Source organism: Chiloscyllium punctatum, chromosome 16 (assembly GCF_047496795.1).
Source record: "Chiloscyllium punctatum isolate Juve2018m chromosome 16, sChiPun1.3, whole genome shotgun sequence".
In the NCBI taxonomy this organism is placed as follows: Eukaryota; Metazoa; Chordata; class Chondrichthyes; order Orectolobiformes; family Hemiscylliidae; genus Chiloscyllium; species Chiloscyllium punctatum.
Genome location: NC_092754.1, coordinates 44,613,833 through 44,632,501, shown reverse-complemented (window position 1 = coordinate 44,632,501; position 18,669 = coordinate 44,613,833). Strand labels below are relative to the sequence as shown.

General features: G+C 39.3%; 1 protein-coding gene across 4 annotated transcripts in view; it reads left to right on the top strand.

Annotated features, from left to right (window-relative positions):
* The window catches only part of zbtb40 (zinc finger and BTB domain containing 40), a 111,707-nt gene that overhangs the window by 18,627 nt on the left and 74,411 nt on the right, over positions 1 to 18,669 (top strand). For all 4 annotated transcript variants that reach the window (XM_072586823.1, XM_072586822.1, XM_072586825.1 and 1 more), the window contains exons 5-9: positions 2,619 to 2,758; positions 4,888 to 5,080; positions 13,218 to 13,354; positions 16,391 to 16,589; positions 17,984 to 18,120. In XM_072586823.1, coding sequence (XP_072442924.1) covers positions 2,619 to 2,758; positions 4,888 to 5,080; positions 13,218 to 13,354; positions 16,391 to 16,589; positions 17,984 to 18,120 — 806 coding nt within the window. The remainder of the gene's footprint in view (positions 1 to 2,618; positions 2,759 to 4,887; positions 5,081 to 13,217; positions 13,355 to 16,390; positions 16,590 to 17,983; positions 18,121 to 18,669) is intronic.

The window sequence follows — 18,669 nt, the reverse complement described above, 5'->3', positions numbered from 1 at the left end:
AAAAGGTAAAGGACTATATATTGTTTATCTATTAGAAAATTATAAGTATGAATAGTCATTGCATTTTTAATTTTCCTGTATAACTTAAAAATTATTAAATTTCAAAATCCACTTTATTTTCTCTGCCACTAGCAGTGGCTATTGTAAAGTTGTTGCCCTTCTTTGCCAGTCTCTGTCTATATATCACAAAAACTAATGGACACATTTCAACAAAGCCTGATACACAGACAGGGTGAGGCCCAAAGAAGAACAGTAGATTTTGACAAAAATGTGAATCCAGCTCCTGGAATTCTTTTAAAACGATCTATTAAAATTGGGAGGTAAGGCAAATTGACTTGTATTAAAGAATGTTGAAGGTGTTTCATTTAGAAAGTTGATTTAATTTGAATTTTACAGTTTGTTTCACCTGCTGGGTGCATTTATCAAAATGCAAGTGGAATTTTCAGAGCAGTTTTTAGATATGGATTGTCCTGAAGAGAGATTGTCCAAGTGAGATAGGAACCTGTAACAAAAAGGTTTATTTTTCAGCTTTTTAGTTGCAGATAATCAACCAGAAAGGGAAAAACTTTGAGGAAGAACTTTATGACTGTAATAATATTGAGGCACTGCTGTGTGAGAATTCACTCCAACTCTTAATTTGTCAAATTATATATCTTATTACAGAGAACATTATAGCGCAGTATAGGCCCTTCAGCCATCAATGTTGCACCTACCTGTAGAAGCATTCTGAAGCATATCTATCCTACATTATTCCATTTTCATCCGTATGTTTATCCAATGACCATTTAAACGCCTTTAAAGTTGTGCAGGCAATGCATTTCATGCCCCTACTACTCTGATTAAAGAAACTACCTCTGACATGTGTCCTATATCTATCACCCCTCAATTTAAAGCTATCTTACCCTATCTTACCCTCTGATTATCTTATGTCTCAATTAAGTCACCTCTCAATCTCCTCGCTTACAAAAACAGCCTCAACTCCCTTGGCCTTTCCTCATAAGACCTTCCCTCCATACCAGTCAATAGCCTAGTAAATCTCCTCTGCAACCTTTCCAAAATTTCCACATTCTTCCTATAATCCAGTGATCAGAACTATATACAATACTCCAAATGTAGCCGCACCAAAGTTTTGTACAGCTGCAGTATGACCTTATGGCTCTGAAACTCAATACCAGTAAAAGCTAACACACCATATGCCTCCTTAACAACCCTATCAACCTTTCAGGGATCTATGTACATGGACACTGAGATCTCTCTGCTCATCGACATTACCGAGAATCTTACCATTAGCCCAGTACTCTCTATTCCTGTTGGTCCTTCCAAAGTGAATCACCTCACACTTTTCCACATTAAACTCCATTTGCCACCTCTCAGCCCAGTTCTGCAGCTTATCTATATCCGTCTGTAACCTGCAACATCCTTCGTCACTATCCACAACTCCACCGACCTTACTTGCAAATTTACTAACCCATCCTTCTACGCCCTCTGGTCTGTTAATAGTCATGCTCTTCAAATGAACAACAACTTAAATTTATATCGGACTTCTTATAATATTGACAAGTCCCAGGTCCTCCTCAGGATAGTTATTTGCATAATTTGAAATTGAACTCCACAAGATGTCAGGGAGGTGACTAATGCTTGCTTGAGAACGTTGTTTATCGGGAGAATTTTAAGGGCAAAGAGAATAGGGAGGCAGAGAGATTTAAGATGGGAATTCCAGAGCTTTGCATCTTTATAGTTAAAGATATTGCACAATTGATTAGCTTGAGCAATGTGCTGAAGGCCAGAATTGGAGCAGGGCAGAAATCTCTGAGGGGTGTCGAGTTAGCAGTAGGAATGGGTAAGAAAACAGGAATATTTGAAAGAAAGGGTGAGAATTTTAAAATTGATCAAGCTTTCAATTTGCAGGTATAACTATATATTTTTTTTGCTCTATCTGCTTGAAGATAGATTGTTTATGCAAAAACTGAAGGGAAAAATACTGAAATTTTCATACTGTCTTTCAGAACTTCAGTTTGGTCCAAAGTGCTTTAAAGTTTATTAAGAATTTTTAAAGTACATTCATTACTGCAGTGTAGGATCTGCATCAACGAATTTTGTGCATGGTTTAGTTCACAAAACAGCAATATGATAATGACCAGATAAACTGTTGGAGATATAGGGTGAATGCACTCAGTCTTTTTCCCAGAGTTGGGAAAAAGAAAATGTAGGTTTTACTTGCTCTGTGCTATACAGTGATATAGTGTAAGCTGGATAGCTAAAAAGTAGGCAAAATTTCAAATAATTTGTTATTCTTAGGCCATATCTAACAAATGTCAATGGTTTAGCGAATCAGTTTGAAGTCTTTTGAGGTAGAGGGAAGAAGAAGAAAGCCAGTTATTGTGGATGATGAAAATCTGAAATAAGAAAATGCTGGAAGTACTGTTTAGATTTGTCAGTATCTGAGAGAGAAAAGCAAGAGTTAATGTTTCAGCTAGAGACTTTTTCATAAATAATATTGTCTTCAATTTAGTGTGAAGGACTGATTTCATCTTTTACTTGAGCCTTGTTTATTCAGAGGTTGGTTTCTGTATATTATTTTGTTTGGAGCTGATGGATTGGTTGTTTCTAATATTTAGGTCGTATTGATAGTGAAGATTTTTTGCTCAACCTTTACTTACACAAAGAGGAGGTTCTGCAATGTGTGACGGATTTGAGCCCTTTATTGGACTGCCTGGCGTCTGCTGAAGAAATGGTTTTCAGCGAGCAGGAGAAAAAGGTCATTTTTCAGTTTTAAAATGTTTATTTTCACGATTGAAAAATAAAGGCAACCTAGTTCTACATCATTGGCAATCTGGGAAGAGATCAAAGTGATGTTCTTGTCTCTTTCGAGATACAGAAATCTACATTACCACAGCAATCTAAAGCATATCTCACTGGTCCACAATCTCCCCTTTTCTCCACCATTGAATCATTCAAAGATCAATTTATGTCTGTTCATGCATTTTCTCCTGCAAAGTTTTTCTCCTAATCTCTCATTTCACTCTTTTATCCATGTTCATTCATGACTTTGTTGCAATTCAACAATTAGATAAGATGATCTTTTCCATGCATGCAATCAAAATCTATCAGATGTAAAAACTTATGGCTGTGGTAATTTTTCCCTGCATTAAAGAGAGTGGTCCAGCATTTCAAGCCTCTCTTTATTACGACAGTGTTGTATCATCCTAGTGAATCAATGGTCTTAAGATACCAAAAGCTGCAGGTTATGTTTTCACTCTGGCCTGAATGTTGCTTTGCATAAATTTAACATTTCCCTTTCACGTGGCTTCAGTATTGTTCAAAACAAAAAAGTATCATTGCTGAGTACATTTAAATCTATTTGACCTCACTCACTGTTTTTGTGGTATCCGTCAGCGTGTCTTTTTCTAAAATTTCTGAAGCCTTCAAAATGACAGTCAGAAGCCAGTTGGCTGACAAAGATTTAGCTCCTCGTAAATAGACCTGAGAATAAACTCAAATCTTAGTCCAGTAGTACACACTGTAGAACAAATATACCATCAGCTGAGTTTGCATTTGCTTAACATTTTCTTGCAGGTGTTATTGAAATGATGTTGTGCATGTGTGAGCTTTTCTTGTAACTTGTTAATGTATTTGATGGGTTTCAGTTCATGATGTTGTTCTGAGTTATTAAATTACTAATGTATTAAAAATGGAATATTACCAAGGTCGTTTTGCCCATTTTGCTCAGTGGTCACACTCAGTAGCAGACAACATTTTTCAAGAAATCAGCACGTTTGTGAGTTTGATGTAAAATAAACACAAAACCTCGAAATCACCAGTTGCAGGAACAATATAAAATGGCAATAGGATCACAAAGTCAGAATCGTCGAATCCCTACATTGTGGAAAGAAGCCATTCAGCTCAGGGTCTGCACTGACTCTCTGAAGCGCATCTACCCAGGCCCAGCCTTCCACCCTAGCCCCATGTACCATAGCTAACCCACTTAGACTGCGCATACCTAGACATTATTGGTCAATTTACCATGGCTAATCCACCTAACCTGCACATCTTTGGACTGTGGAAGGAAACTGGAGCACCTGGAGGTAATCCATGCATACAGAGGGAGAACGTGTAAACTTGACACAGACAGTTGCCAGTGTCTAGAATTGAACCTGAGACCCTGGTGCTATGAGGCAGCAGTGCTAACTACTGAGCCCCCACCATGCCCCCCTCCCCCGATAATTCTGCTATTAAATAATTGTAAACAAGCATTTTAAACAAATGTTGCAAATAAAAACCTGAATTCATAGCTTTTATTTACAACACAAACACACCTTTTGACTATTTGATCTCTGCTGGTGGTGTATGTCACACAATTCTTCTCTCACTCTACATCATCTCACTGTCAACACGCCCTCCTATTCCCTGCTTCCTCATATGCTTCACTGTAAGGCATCCAGATACTTCCCATCCTCCAGTCATGTAGTAATGAATTCCACATTCCAAGCAATCTCTGCGTAAGGAAGTTTCTTCTGTACATTTTATTTGATAGTTTAAAAAATAACTACTTATATTTACAGCTCTTAGGTTCAGACTTTAAGTATGTGGAAACATCTTCCTGACTTCTACCCTATCATCCCTTCTAAGAGACTGCCCCACAGCCACCTCTTCTAGATCGAGGAGCCAAAGCCTGTTCATTCTTTTTCCACTTGGGCTATCATTATTGACCAATGCATCTCCATATCCTTTGCATTCAAAATATGACCAAACAGTTAGTGCTTCCACCTAAATAAACATGATTTGGGGTATGTTAGAGTAGGAGTATAGTGTTCAGACCTTGTGCTATTTTAATATTTTCTCATTACTACCAAAAAATTTTGTCACTGTTAATATGTTGATATTTAGGTAATTGTGGAGTGTTGTCAGGGCGAGACTGCAAGAGGCGCTATGGCTAAATTGTTGAGCAAAGTCATCGAAGAGCGACTGCTCAGCACTGAGACTGCATTAAATCTTCTTCGAACACTGAAAGAGGCTTATCCAGTGCTGCAGTCCTTACTGAACACCCTCTCAGCAGAACCAGAGACAGCTGCAAAGTCAGGTCAGTTACATGAGCATCTCAAGAGAACAATGGTAACTCTGAATTCTGAGTGTAAAATATTGTAGTGAAATAGTGTGTTACCAAAATGCACTGGACCAATTTAAAATAATCTGATTGAAATGTACAAAATTCTTAGCATCAGTCTCATCAAGTGTTCTAAGAGGCTGTTTTCCCCTGGCTGTAGAACCTGGATCAGGAGGTTTTAAGCTCAGTAAAAGGGGTCTGTCTTACTTCACTCAGAGATTTGTATATCTTGAATTCTCCACACAGAGGACTATGGTACTCGGACTGTGATTGAGACATTTTTGTACCCTAAATGTTGATAGAGTAAACTAAGACCTATGACTTTAGCTCCATTGCATATATAATGCAGATTATTCTGATTAAATAGATAAAAGGGAAGCTAGAAGATAAAAGAGGCTACTTAGATTAGTTTGATTTTTATGGTCAAATAAAAGATGCATGTAAGGATCAAATACATGATTAAGGGATATTTCAATTTATCAGAGATGATATTGGGATGCTTAGAGCCTAAAAGGAAAGTAAACATTTTACTGGATATAGTGTGAGAATTGTGCATAATTCTTCTGGTACTTAAAGACCGACAGAGCCTAACATTGGTCAGGAACCTCAGTGTTCTCTGATAATTAAATAGTAGACTATAGCTTTGAAAACCACATGCATCACAGTGTCCTTGAGCTTAAAATTAGACTTATTCAAGAACAGACCCCTGCGACTTTAGAGAGATAAAAGTGCGAATAAACTCAAAAAGATTAAGGAATTGTAATCTAAAATAGAAATCCGCAATAGTTTTGCAATATTTTGTAGAATGTGAGCATTGTTGGTAAGGCAAGATTTTATTACCCATCCCTAATTACCCTGAAAAGGTGGTGATGAGCTTCCTTTTGAACAGGTACTGTCTACCTAGAACAGGTATAACCTCCATGATATTAGGAAGAGAGTTCCAGGATTTTGACCCAGCAAAAGTGAAGATGTAGTACCAAGTTAGGTGGGATTTGAACCTTAGCTTCCTGGTGCAGAGATAAGGAAACAAAGCAATGAAGGGTAATAAAATTAATATCTGAGCTACAAAACAGGATTCTGAAACAGAACATATTGTACCAGTGAAAGAATTTAAGGAGCAGTTGTAAGATAACCATGATGATAAAATAATATTGGTTACAGCATATACGGAGGTGCCATTTGGTCCATTACATTCATGACTGTTCTCTGAAGTAGCATTTAAACTAGACCAACCCGCTGACCCTTCCCCGGTCATCCTCCAAATCTTTCCTTCTTGTCCTGATCTAATTCACTTTGTGAAGCCACAATTTAATCTGCCTCTTTCAAACAGTACCTTTCCGAACCAATCCACTCATTGCAATCAAAAAGACTGTCATTATTTCTGGATCTTTTGATATTGGAGTAGGGTGGATGCTGTTGGCAATCTGCGGGAGACTCCTTTGATATTTGATATTTCGGCATGAGTGACACAGCGTTTAATCTTTTTTGAAACCTTGGGACCAGTTCATGAACCTCACTGGTTTACTGTGGCCCTGTACATTGATTATTTTCAGCCTCCACCAGTTAGAGCAATTTCTGTCTGTTCTCTCTGTAATCTTGTGATTTTTGGTAATCCACAAAATCACCTCTCAGTCCTCCCTTGTTTAAGGAGAAGCAGTCCCAACGTTTTAATCTCTCCATATAACTGAAGTTCCTCACCCCTGGTAACCATCCTCATTGCACTCTGTCTAAAGCCTAGACATCTATATTAAAATGTGATGCTCACAATTGGACACACAACTCCAGTTGTGGCCAAAACTAATATTTTATAAAGGTTTTTCATAAGATTCTTGCCCTTATGTATTCATTTACCTTTTTAGACACTTTCTTAATCGAGGTAGTGAAATATAAATCTAGGGATTTGAGGCACGGTTTATTTGATAAAGCAGCAGAAGTACACATAGAAGCACAATTTACAAAGCAACGAAGTTGTTTAATTGAGGATGTGGAATGTAAGTAATGGAGGATTTGCAGAGACAGTGGAGTGGGTGCTACAGTAAACAAAAGAAGCTGCTTTGATATTTATTATTTGAGAATGACTGACAAAGTAGTGATGTACAATAGTTCTGCATGTTTGATTCCTGTCTCGCCCATTGTTCTCAAAGCTTTTGACTTTTAAAATATTTGCTGCTTTAAAAAAATTGACATTCAATTTCAGTAGATTATGTTAGATCTCCAGTATAATGTAAAAGTTGCCTCTAGCCATGGCTGCAAAGACTAGGAAATTTCTTGCTGTATGTTGCACTTTAGTGAAGGATGTAAATTAATGCAGAAAATTACATTTTTGAGGAACAAAGAACAAAGAAAATTTACAGCCCAGGAACAGGCCCTTCAGCCTTCCAAGCCTGAGCCGATCCAAATGTACTGTCTAAACCTATCGGTCAATTCCTAAGCATTTGTATCCCTTTTCTCCCCACCTACTCGTGCATCTGTCCAGGCGCATCTTAAATGAATCTACCGTGCCTGCCTCTACCACGTCTGCTGGCAACGTGTACCAAACGCCCACCACCCTCTGTGTGAAGTACTTGCTGCGTGTATCCTCCTTAAACTTTCCACCTCTCACCTCGAAAGTATGACCTCTCGTTACTGATACTTATTTGCCGACATTGTGACTCCTTTTCACAATCTTACTAACAGCTTAATTGACTTTTGGCCAAATCAGCAGTTTTCAGTGCGTGGACGCGAGACGAGCCACAGCAAAAGATTGGTGATAGATGTGTGTAGGCATCCTTGTAGCTTCTGGATTTTTACCCAATGCCTGAAAATTGAACACACTTCCTTGTGTTTAAATTCCAATATATCCTCACTTCTGTGTTGCAGTGTCTTTTTCCAGTTGGGCAATCATCTGAACACTTCCTCTGATTCCTACTTCTGAAACTCCCACTTTTCTCCACAATTCTTGCCAACGTGGAAGATGTTCTTTCATTCACCTGATCTCCATCATCTGAAGATACTTCCTCTGAAAACCTACTTGGCTGAGGCTGAAGCAAACCCTTTACAACCATAGTGTTCAATTTGATCCAGAGCTAAATTTCCAATTCCATATCCTCTTGATTACCTACACTGCCTTTACATATCACTCATCCTCTCTTGTCTCAACCCATGCACCGCTGAAGGGACCGTCATCTCTCTTACTTTTGCCTCCAGACTTGACGCATCCAATGTTATTCTAGCTGGCCTTCCAACCTCTGCAAACCACAACACATGCAAGATTTAGAATGCGTCCTTACTTGCAAAAGACCAAGCTCACCAATCTGACTTTTGCTTACAGACCAACATTAGCTCCAGGTTAAGCAGCATTTTGAATTTAAGATTCAATTAAATTTAAAATTCTCAGTTTAAATGATCCATACGTCACTTTCCAACCATGCAATCTCTGCTACCAAGAGAGACAAGGGCAGCAGATGCATGGGAACACCTCCACAAACTAGATGGCCTTCAGGACACTCACCATCCTGACTTGGAAATATTCACTGTCACCAGGTCAAAATCCTAGAACTCCTTCAATAACAGCATTGTGTATGTACATCCCTGCACATCATGGACTGCAGCATATGTAGATAGGCTGACTAAAGGGGAGGCCATATTGGATTTGGTGCTTGGCAATGATCCAGGTCCAGTGTCAGATCTCTTGGTGGGAGAGCATTTCAATTATAGTGATCACAGCTCCCTGACCCTTAGTATAGTTGTGGAGATGGATAGGAGCACATCTTATGGGTGGAGGGAGAATTAGAATGCTATTAGGCAGGAACTGGGGTGCCTAAATTGAGAACAGATGTCTCAGGAAAATGCACAACAGAAATGTGGAGGTTGTTTAGGGAGCATTTGCTGATAGTGCTGGACAGGTTTGTCCCATTGAGTCAAGGAAGGGATGATAGGGTGAAGGAATCTTGGGTAACAAGGGATGTAGAAGATCTAGTCAAGAGGAAGAAAGTTGAGGAGGAAAGAATCAGACCGGGCTCTCGAGGGTTACAACGTTACCAGGAAGGAACTGAAGAATGGACTTAGAGCAGCTAGAAGGGGGCATGAAAAAGCTTTAGTGGGTAGCACTAAGGAAAACCCTAAGGCATTCTACACTTAGATGAGGAACAAGAGGATGGCCAGAATGAGGGTCGGGCTGATCAGGAATAGTGGATGGAACTTGCACCTGGAATCGGAGGAGGTCGGGAGGTCCTTAGTGAATACTTTGTTTCAGTATTCACTGTTGAGAGGGACCTTGTCATTTGTGTGGACAGCGTGAAATAGGCTGATATGTTCGAACACGTTGATGTTAAGAAGGAGGATGCGCTAAAAGTTTTGAAAAAAGTAAGGAAAACATTAGCCTCCTGGATCAGATGAGATATACCCAAGGTTACTACAGGAATTGAGGGAAGAGACTCCTACACTTTTGGCGATGATCTTTGCGTCCTCACTGTCCACAGAGGTAGTGTCAGATGATTGGAGGATGGCAAATGTTATTTCCCTTGTCAAGAAAAGGATTACGACAGCCCTGGGGATTACAGACCAGTCAGTTTTACATCTGTGGTGGGCAAATTATTGGAGAGAATTTTGAGACACAAGATTTATGATTATTTAGAAAACCATAGTTTCATTAGAGACAGTCAGTATGGCTTTGTTGGCAAGTGATGCCTCACATGCTTTGTTGAATACTTTGAGGATGTGACAAAACACATTGATGAAGGCAGAGCAATGGAGGTGGTGTTCATGGATTTTAGCAAGGTGTTTGATAAGATTCCCCATGGTAGGCTCATTCAGAAAGTAAGGAAGCATGGGATGCCAGGAAATTTGGCTGTCTGGATACAGAATTGGCTGGCCCATAGAAAACAGAGGGTGGGAGTAGATGGAAAGCATTCAGCCTAGTGCTCAGTGACCCGTGGTGTTCTACAGGGATCTGTTCTGGAACCTCTACTGTTTTATGATTTTTATAAATGACTTGAATGAGGAAGTGGAAGGGTGGGTAAATACATTTGCCAATGACAAAGGTTGGTGGAGTGCTGGATCGAGTGGAGGGCTGTTGCAGGTTGCAACAGGACATTTACAGGATACAGAGCTGGGCTGATACGTGGCAGATGGAGTTCAACCTGGAAAAGTGTGAAGTGATTCACTTTGGAAGGTTGAATTTGAATGGAGATTACCGGGTTAAAGGCAGGATTCTTGCCAGTATGGAGGAACAGAGGAATCTTGGGGCCCATGTCCATAGATCCCTCTCAGTTGCCACCCAAGTTGATAGGGTTGTTAAGAAGGCATATGGTATGTTGGCTTTCATTAGCAGGGTGGGATTGAATTTAATAGCCTCGAGATTATGCTGCAATTCTATAGACTTCTGGTTAGATCATACTTGAACTATTCTGTTCAGTTCTAGTTGCCTCATTATAGGAAAAATGTGGAAGTTTTAGAGTGGGTGCAGAGGGGATTTACCAGAATGATGCTTGTGGACTGGAGGGCATGTGTTCTGAAGAAAGGTTGTGGGAGTGAAGGCTTTTCTCATTGCAATGAAGAAGGGTGAGAGGGACTTGATAGGGGTGTACAAGATGATGAGAGGCGTAGATAATGTGAATAGTCTGAGACTTTTTTCCCAGGGTGGAAATGGTTATCATGAGGGGGCATAATTTTCCGGTGATTGGAGGAAGGTTTAGGGGGGGAGATGTCAGAGGTAGGTTCTTTCCGCAGAGAGTGTTGGGTGTATGGAATGCACTGCCAGCGGTAGTAAAAGAGTCAGATATGTTAGGGATAATTAAACGGCTTTTGGATAGGCACATGGATAATAGTAAAATGAAGGATATATAGGTTAGTTTGATCTTAGGAGGATAAAAGGTTGGCACAACATTAACAGCTGAATGGCGTGTACTATGCTCTATTGTTCTGTTCTAACTCAACACTGTCTTCTCCATGGCAGTTAGGATGGCTAATACATGATGGCCTAGTCAGCAACATCCACATTATGTAAATGAATAATTTTTATCCTTGTATCCAAATGTACCCGTGGCTCATCACTTCTTATCTCTGAGCCTCTGTCGTTGTGTCCATTTTGCCAATTCTGTCTTCTTGCACGTCCCTAATTTTCAAGGTTTCATTATTAGTGGTCAATATGAGATTCTTTTCCTAAACATCTCTGATTCTTTTGCTGTTACTCCCTAAATTGGACTTGCACCTCTGGCAATCTGACCTTCTGTTTCCTCATGTTGATTGATGTCTTTTCATAGAATCCTTAAGTGTGGAAGGCCACTCGGCCCATCAAGTGTGCACCACCCCTCCAAAGAGCATCCCATCCAGACCCATCGCTGACCCTATTCCCATAACCTTACATTTCTCATGGCTAATCTACCTAACTACACATCTCTGGACACTAAGGGCAATTTAGCATGGCCAATTTACCTAATCTGCACATAGAGTCATAGAGATACACAGCACGAAAACGGACCCTTAAATCCAACTCTTCCAAACTGATCAGGTATCCTACATAAATCTAGTCCCACTTGATTCAGATGCCTTTTAAATGTTATAATTGTACTAGGCTGTAGCACTTCTGCTCATTCCATGCACACAGCACCCTCTGCATGAAAATGTTGCCCCTTAGGTCCCTTTTCAATCTTTCCCCTTTTACCTTAAACCTATGCCATCTAGTTTTAGACTCCCCCATTGCAGGGAAAAGACCTTGTCTATTTGCCCTATGATTTGATAAACCTCTATAAGGTCAACCCTCAGCCTCTGATGCTCCAGGGAAAATAGCCTCTCCCTATAGCTCAACCCCTCCAACCCTGGCAACATCATTGTAAGTTTTTTCTAAACCCTTTCAAGTTTCACAACGTCTTTCCTCTAGCAGGGAGACCAGAATTGACACAGTATTCCAAAAATGTCCTGTACAGCTGCAGCATGACTCCTATTCTCAATGCACTGACGAATAAAGGCAAGCATACTAAATGCCACTTTCACTATCGTATTGTATCGATCTGTGACTCCACTTTCAATGAAGTATGAACCTGCACTCAAAAGTCTGTTTATTCAGCCACACTCCTTAGGACCTTACCAAAACGTGTATAAGTTCTACCATGATTTGCCTATCCAAAATTCAGCATTTCACATTTATCTAAAGAAAACCCCATCTGCCACATCTTGGCCCATTGGCCCATCTGATCAAGATCCCATTATACTCTGAGGTAACCTCCTTTACTGTCCACTACACCCTCAGTTTTGGTGCTATCTGCAAACTTACTCACCATACCTACTTTGTTCTTATGACTGGGAGAAACCGGAACACACGGAGGAAACTCATGCAGACACAGGAACAATGTGCAACTCCACACAGGCGGTCACCCACGGCAGGAATTGAATCTGGGTCCCTTTCACTGTGAAGCAGCAGTGCTAACCACTTAGCCACCATACCGCCCTTTGAGCCACTGTGCCACCCTCAAGTCAAGTTTTGATTGTGACTACCTTGTAACACACTTCTAATTAAGTTAAAAGTGCTGTATAAGTGCAAGCTATTTTAGTTTCACTCTATCCTTTTTCTCCCTTAGAATCTTCCCTTACATCCAGTCAAAAAAAAACTTTTCTCTGCCTGCAGACCTATCCTTTTGCGGTCCATAAAGTTAGTTCTTCCTTGGTGCACAGCTGGTGTTATCGTAGATTGTGCCCTGTCTTATGGAGAGGGATTCTCTCTCAGACTAACTGTAGATATAGACTGAACCATTTTTACTTATCTACGGCTCTTTAATTACATGGTAATAGCTCTTGAATATATAGCTCTGTAAAGCTCATTTTAAATTTTGTTTTCTAAGCTGTAAAAAGGCCAACTTTCTGGACTTTACTCATCCCCAGTTTTTACTGTTATCATTTTGTGGTCCTCTTTCCTTGCTCCTTTATAAAACAGCTTCAAAGGTGCTATGTAAATGCGAGGTGTTATTACATAATGAGACAGTAGGAAGCAGGATGTAATAATGAGTCAAATCGAAAAATGTTTCCTATCTTTGAAAGTTGGCTCTCGCCATAACATTGGAAATGAGTATTTGTTGGCAGAAATGAAGAGTAGAGAGGGAAGTTTTGGGCTGGTAAAAATATTTAAATTTCTCCACAGAAGCGAAGACCCCAGAAGATTATGGGTTGGACTTGCTGAGGCAACATCAAGATAACATTGTTGATGCAGTAACTGATCTTCAGCCTCTGCGTAACATCCTGTCTGTTGCCGAGGATATATCTGATGGCGAAAAAGAGGTAAGAAATAAATTTATTTTTGTACGGTCAGGTAGGATGTGGTCTGCGTCAGCATTTCCAACCAGCTATTGTGTACATGGCCACGCAGCAGTCCAGAACTTGCTATGCTGTAGCGAACAGATTGTTTAAGAAGTGGCCCCTTTAATGGATGCAGATTTTCACCATTTGACAATTATAAAGCAACCGTAAAATACAACCAACCAGGCAGCATGCAGCATCGAAAAATTAGGCAATGTTATTGTGGGTTGTTTTTTTTTGAGATACCAGCTAATATGGTTTTTCTTTGGATACAGTGCTATCTGGATTGATGAGATGGACACTCTTTTGTTTCACTCTTTAAATTCATTTGTCAAATTACTTGATTTGTGCGTTAACAACAGGTGCATACAATGAAACTAAGGAGCAGGACCTCTGTATGAGTCAAACTGAAAAATGTTTCATATCTTCAAAAGCTATTACCTTCTAGTCAAGCAGCAGCAAAAAGTCTGTGTTCAGAGAATATCCCTGGTTATTTTGAGAGGGAATCCTCTCCCTAGTATTGAGCATGGAGTTTGTGAATCAAGAAACATTTCTGAAAACATACATAATCTGAAGTTCCACTGGTCTCAGCTTTGTATATCTAATTTACTGTATTGGTGTCTCTATAAAGTGCCATCTTTCCTTCCTATCTCAGAAACCCACTATTATAACATTGGATGTCAATGTTAAGAAGGATAAAGGAATTTAGTGGCTGTATTACCACACTTGCAATTCAAAACTTGGCTCAAATCCCATCATACTCCATAACTATGAATGCCAATGTATGTATGAAGTATCATTAACCATTTTCTTTGAAATGCATTGTGTGTAGGTTCTTTGCAATGTGTTTCCAATTATTTGTGTTCCCTTAAAGTATCAACTGTTTTGTTGCCTTGGGACTGGTAGAGTTTTCGTAGAAACTGTGCACCTATCTTTAAAAGAGATAGCAATCGATTCACAGTCTGTTGTTGAATGCAAATCTGTTTCAAAAGTATCACTGTATTATAACTAATGTATTGTTCCTCTGCTGTATTTAAAGTGAAAGTGTACTGTTTTAATCAGTATCTATGACTTGTCTTTAAAGCTATTAGAGAAATTAATAATTTTAGAATAATTTCTGCATCAAATTAATTCAGCCCTATGGGTTGCAAATGTGATTGGATTCTGAATATAGCATTTAATTTCTGGTAAAAACTGCAGCAGTTGATGTTTGTCAATGGAAATTAATTTTAATTGTTCAGTTTAAAGCGTGTGTTGTTCTACACTTATGGAACAGGTTGGTTAATTAGATCGTTAAAGCATCTTCGTGATATTCAGTGACGAGTAGTTCATTTTTGTGATCCATCTCATCCAGGCAACTGGATTGAGCTGTAAGATCATCTGCTTGCAACCACATTTAGCTCCTCCTAATTTCTGTATTGCTAATAACTTCAGGGAGATAGTTGCTAACTGCTCATTTTAAAATTCCTCACTGAAGACTGGAATTTCACTGAGTAGAGTGATTGTTACTTGTGTTTGGAGGTGATGGAGTTTGTTGCATGTATGGCACACAAATCTGGAGAATATGATAGACTTGCAGTTGCCAGTGGTTGCTGCTATCCTCGTGCAAAGATGGAGTCTGTCTGTGTGCATCAGAAAAGATTTGTGCAGATTTTCCTGACAGCTGTGAAGTAGTTATCCTGGTTTGAAAGTTGATGTAAATCAGAGAGAAGCACCAGGATTCATACTTTACGCAAATGATGTTAGCATATAGTAATTGGTCAACAAGCTTGTGCAAATGTTATCTACAATCCTCTCGGCAATGACTATCTGCTCAGCGAGCAGTTCCATCCTGGCATAGGTCAGCAAACAGGATAGTGTGGAAGTTGAGAAAGTGCTCTTGCCCTCTTCACTGCTGTAACTTGGGTCACTCCTTCCATCCATTTGGTTGAGAAATAACTGATCCTGCTGGACTTTAATTTGATTTTCCAAAATGTAACTGAGAAATGCTGCTGGAAAGAGTGTGGAAGCGAGATCAGTGTTAGAATGGAAGTGGGACAAGGGTGGCTTTGGACTGATGGGGATTGTGTGGTGTGGTGAGGGAAGGTGTAGAAATGGGTACAAATGTGAAGGATAGCTTGGGGAGGGTTGGATGAGATGATGAATTTAGTTAAGTATACAGTTTTGACTTTAGGTCTCTGCTTATTGAAAATGCTTCTTCAATTTCAATTTTTTTGGATCATCCATAGTTGCTGTCTGTTCTATGTTCTGTTGCACAATGAACTGGAGCTCACAATACTGTGAAGATGGGTAATTCGCTTCATGACAGCTGTAGCTTGTTTTATCTGACAAATTAATGCATTTTCTCTTTGTTTTTGTATATGTCAAGTTTGATCTGCTAAGCGTATGTATTTATCTTGTTAATATTACAGTTTAATCATTCTGTATTTAATATATGTGGCTGTGGTCAGATGATCTTGTACAGCAATATTCCACACTCCATTTAATTCTTCAAGGCATTCTCAAAGTTGGAACTGACAAAGTGTTCCTTACTATAATGGCTGATCAGAATTTCATCTACTCTATCTTTTAACCCATTGCACCACCTCCCCCTTCTCAGTGGAAATTTAAAAAAGGTTTAAATTTTTAAAAATTAACAAAGGTGGAACCTGTAATGTATGTACAGCTTTTAATTCAACTTCAGTGCAGTTTCAGTTGCCTTGTTAATGGATTCATTTTTGGAGTTCTGTTGAATATCAACAATGGATTCTGTGAGCGAAGTACAGCTGGCAAGTTGGAGTAGTAAATTGCCATTGTTCTTTTTCTAATCTTCATTAAATGCTAGGCACAGTAACTCTGGCAGTGCAGTGCCAGCCAGTTTTGTTGCTGTAGTTGCTATGGTACGACAATCAGCAGCCAGTGAAAATGCACCACACACTTACTTGTGAGTACTGCAACTCCGCTTTTGTGTCGAGGTGTTGCAAAGGTGCCACGTGTGATTTGAAGTGATTTAATATTTAACATTTTTGTTGCTGACAGAGTATTGAAGATCTTATTAAAGAGAAAGATGTGGTTGCCTGTGTCAGCAATTTGATGGAAGGAGTACTAGAGAAGCAAACATTGGCAGCTCTCACAGTCTGGAAACTGCTCATCCGAATGAAAGAAGGCATGCCAAAGCTGCGTGCCCTGCTAGATAAGCTGCAAAGAGAATCGGAAAGTCTCCGACTCATTTTATCTGGTGAGACTAGAAAAAGATTGTCAGTTAATGAAATAACCCACCTGATGAAAGGGGAAAAGGTGACTGTTGAGAGCTACTATGTTTGAAAAAGTACTTATATTTGATAATAATGAAATACATTGTAATTACCAATTATTGGCTGAATTTGTATAAATATTGTGATTATGTATTTTATTGAGAGTATGTTTCTATTGTTCATGGTATTCCCTGCAATCCTGCTTGAAAAATCTTTCATGTAAGATGGCTTATTTCATGCTATGGCTTATTTACCAGATGAATCTGCTTTTGAGTTCTTGGATTAAATGGGCAGGAAAAATAGACCAGAGATTTATATGTTACCCTTTTTGAGAAAGGGTTTAAAGATGCAAATCTGCCTCTGTAATTTCTAATGTGGTGCAACAACATTGTACTGCCTGCCAAAGATCTCTGCAGATTCTGAAATTTGGAGCTGAAAGAATACTCCATAAACCATTGGCCAATGCTGATGCTTGTATCCAAAAGAGAAAATGCTGGAAAATCTCAGCAGGTCTGGCAGCATCTGTAAGGAGAGAAAAGAGCTGATGTTTCGAGTCTAACTGACCCTTTATCAAAGTTTGTATCAATTGAAAAATATGTTGCTGGAAAAGCCCAGCAGGTCAGGCAGCCTGAAGAAGGGCTTATGCCCGAAACATCGATTCTCCTGCTTCTTGGATGCTGCCTGACCTGCTGTGCTTTTCCAGCAACACATTTTTCAGCTCTGATCTCCAGCATCTGCAGTCATCACTTTCTCCTTGTATCAATTGACACAAGATAACAAAACTAAGCCAAGAAAATTACCAGCTGTGATAGCAGGTGAATGCAGCTGTTTTTTGATATAGCCTGTGTTGGTCAGGCAAAAGTAATTTAAGCACACAGTTCTGTACCATAAAAGTGATTTCACGGAAAGTTAAGAATCCTACTGTGTATGACCATTAACGATGAAAATATGTTGATTAAAATTGTTTTCAAATTCACACACGTCTGAAACAATACATGCTCCAATGAAAGCTTGCCCAATGGTGTTCATAAGCATTGAGATTTTAGATATGCAGGTGATCCTGGTATTGACTGCAACATTTAAATTTCTGATTTAAATCTTACCTTAGTGAATGTTCATCAGCTTCTGTGTTAGGTTTACGGAACAATTTGTATGAGAAGTAATTATCATTGGCTCCACACTGATCTCAGTTATTCAGTGTGCTCAATTCAGCAACAGCAGTGGAATCACAGATGTGAAAAATTGGTTGATGTAAAGTTTCTCATGAATGTGGTTTTAAACATTTGTGTGTTTCAATCTTATACACAGTGTATTTACTTCAAAATGAGACTTCTTGGCTGAAGGTATAGACTGACTTTTATTTCCTGATCTTTTCCAGTGAGTGACGAGGAAAGTAAAGCTGTGGACATTTTGAAAAGGCATAGACAGTTGATCACTGATGGAATTGACGATATCAGTCCACTTCTGGATTGTTTGATGCCTGGTGTAGAGAATCTTCCAGCTGAAACAATAGAGGTGTATTTCATTTACATGTTCAATGCCTTAACACAAATCTATGTTATTTCTTTCAAGAATGTGTCATTGAACAAACTTAAGAATAAGTTCATGTTTGTCAATCTTCTGTGAACTGTCTCATAGAAGTTAAGAGTATTTGTAGCCCTCTGGTGAAATGGGCTTAAGGAGTATGAAATACTTTGGCTCTGATCAGATTCGTAGCTATTTAAAGTTTAATGTTAGAAGTAGAGTTGGTTGGAGCAGATTCAGGTTCTGGGATATCCAAAGCTGAAGTGTGGCTATACAAGCACTGATGAGAAAGTATCATTGCAATGTAAAAAGATAATATAAGCTACTTATTGTAAATGTGAGCAGGAGTTTGGGACAGAGTAGTTGATACACTTTTGGGGCGGCACGATGGCTCAGTGGTTAGCACCGCTGCCTCTCAATGCCAGGGACCCAGGTTTCCTCCAGGTGCTCTGGTTTCCTCCCACTCCAAAGATGTGAAGGTTGGGTGAATTGTCAATGCTAAATTGCCTATAGTGTTCAGGGACGTGTAGGTTAGATGCA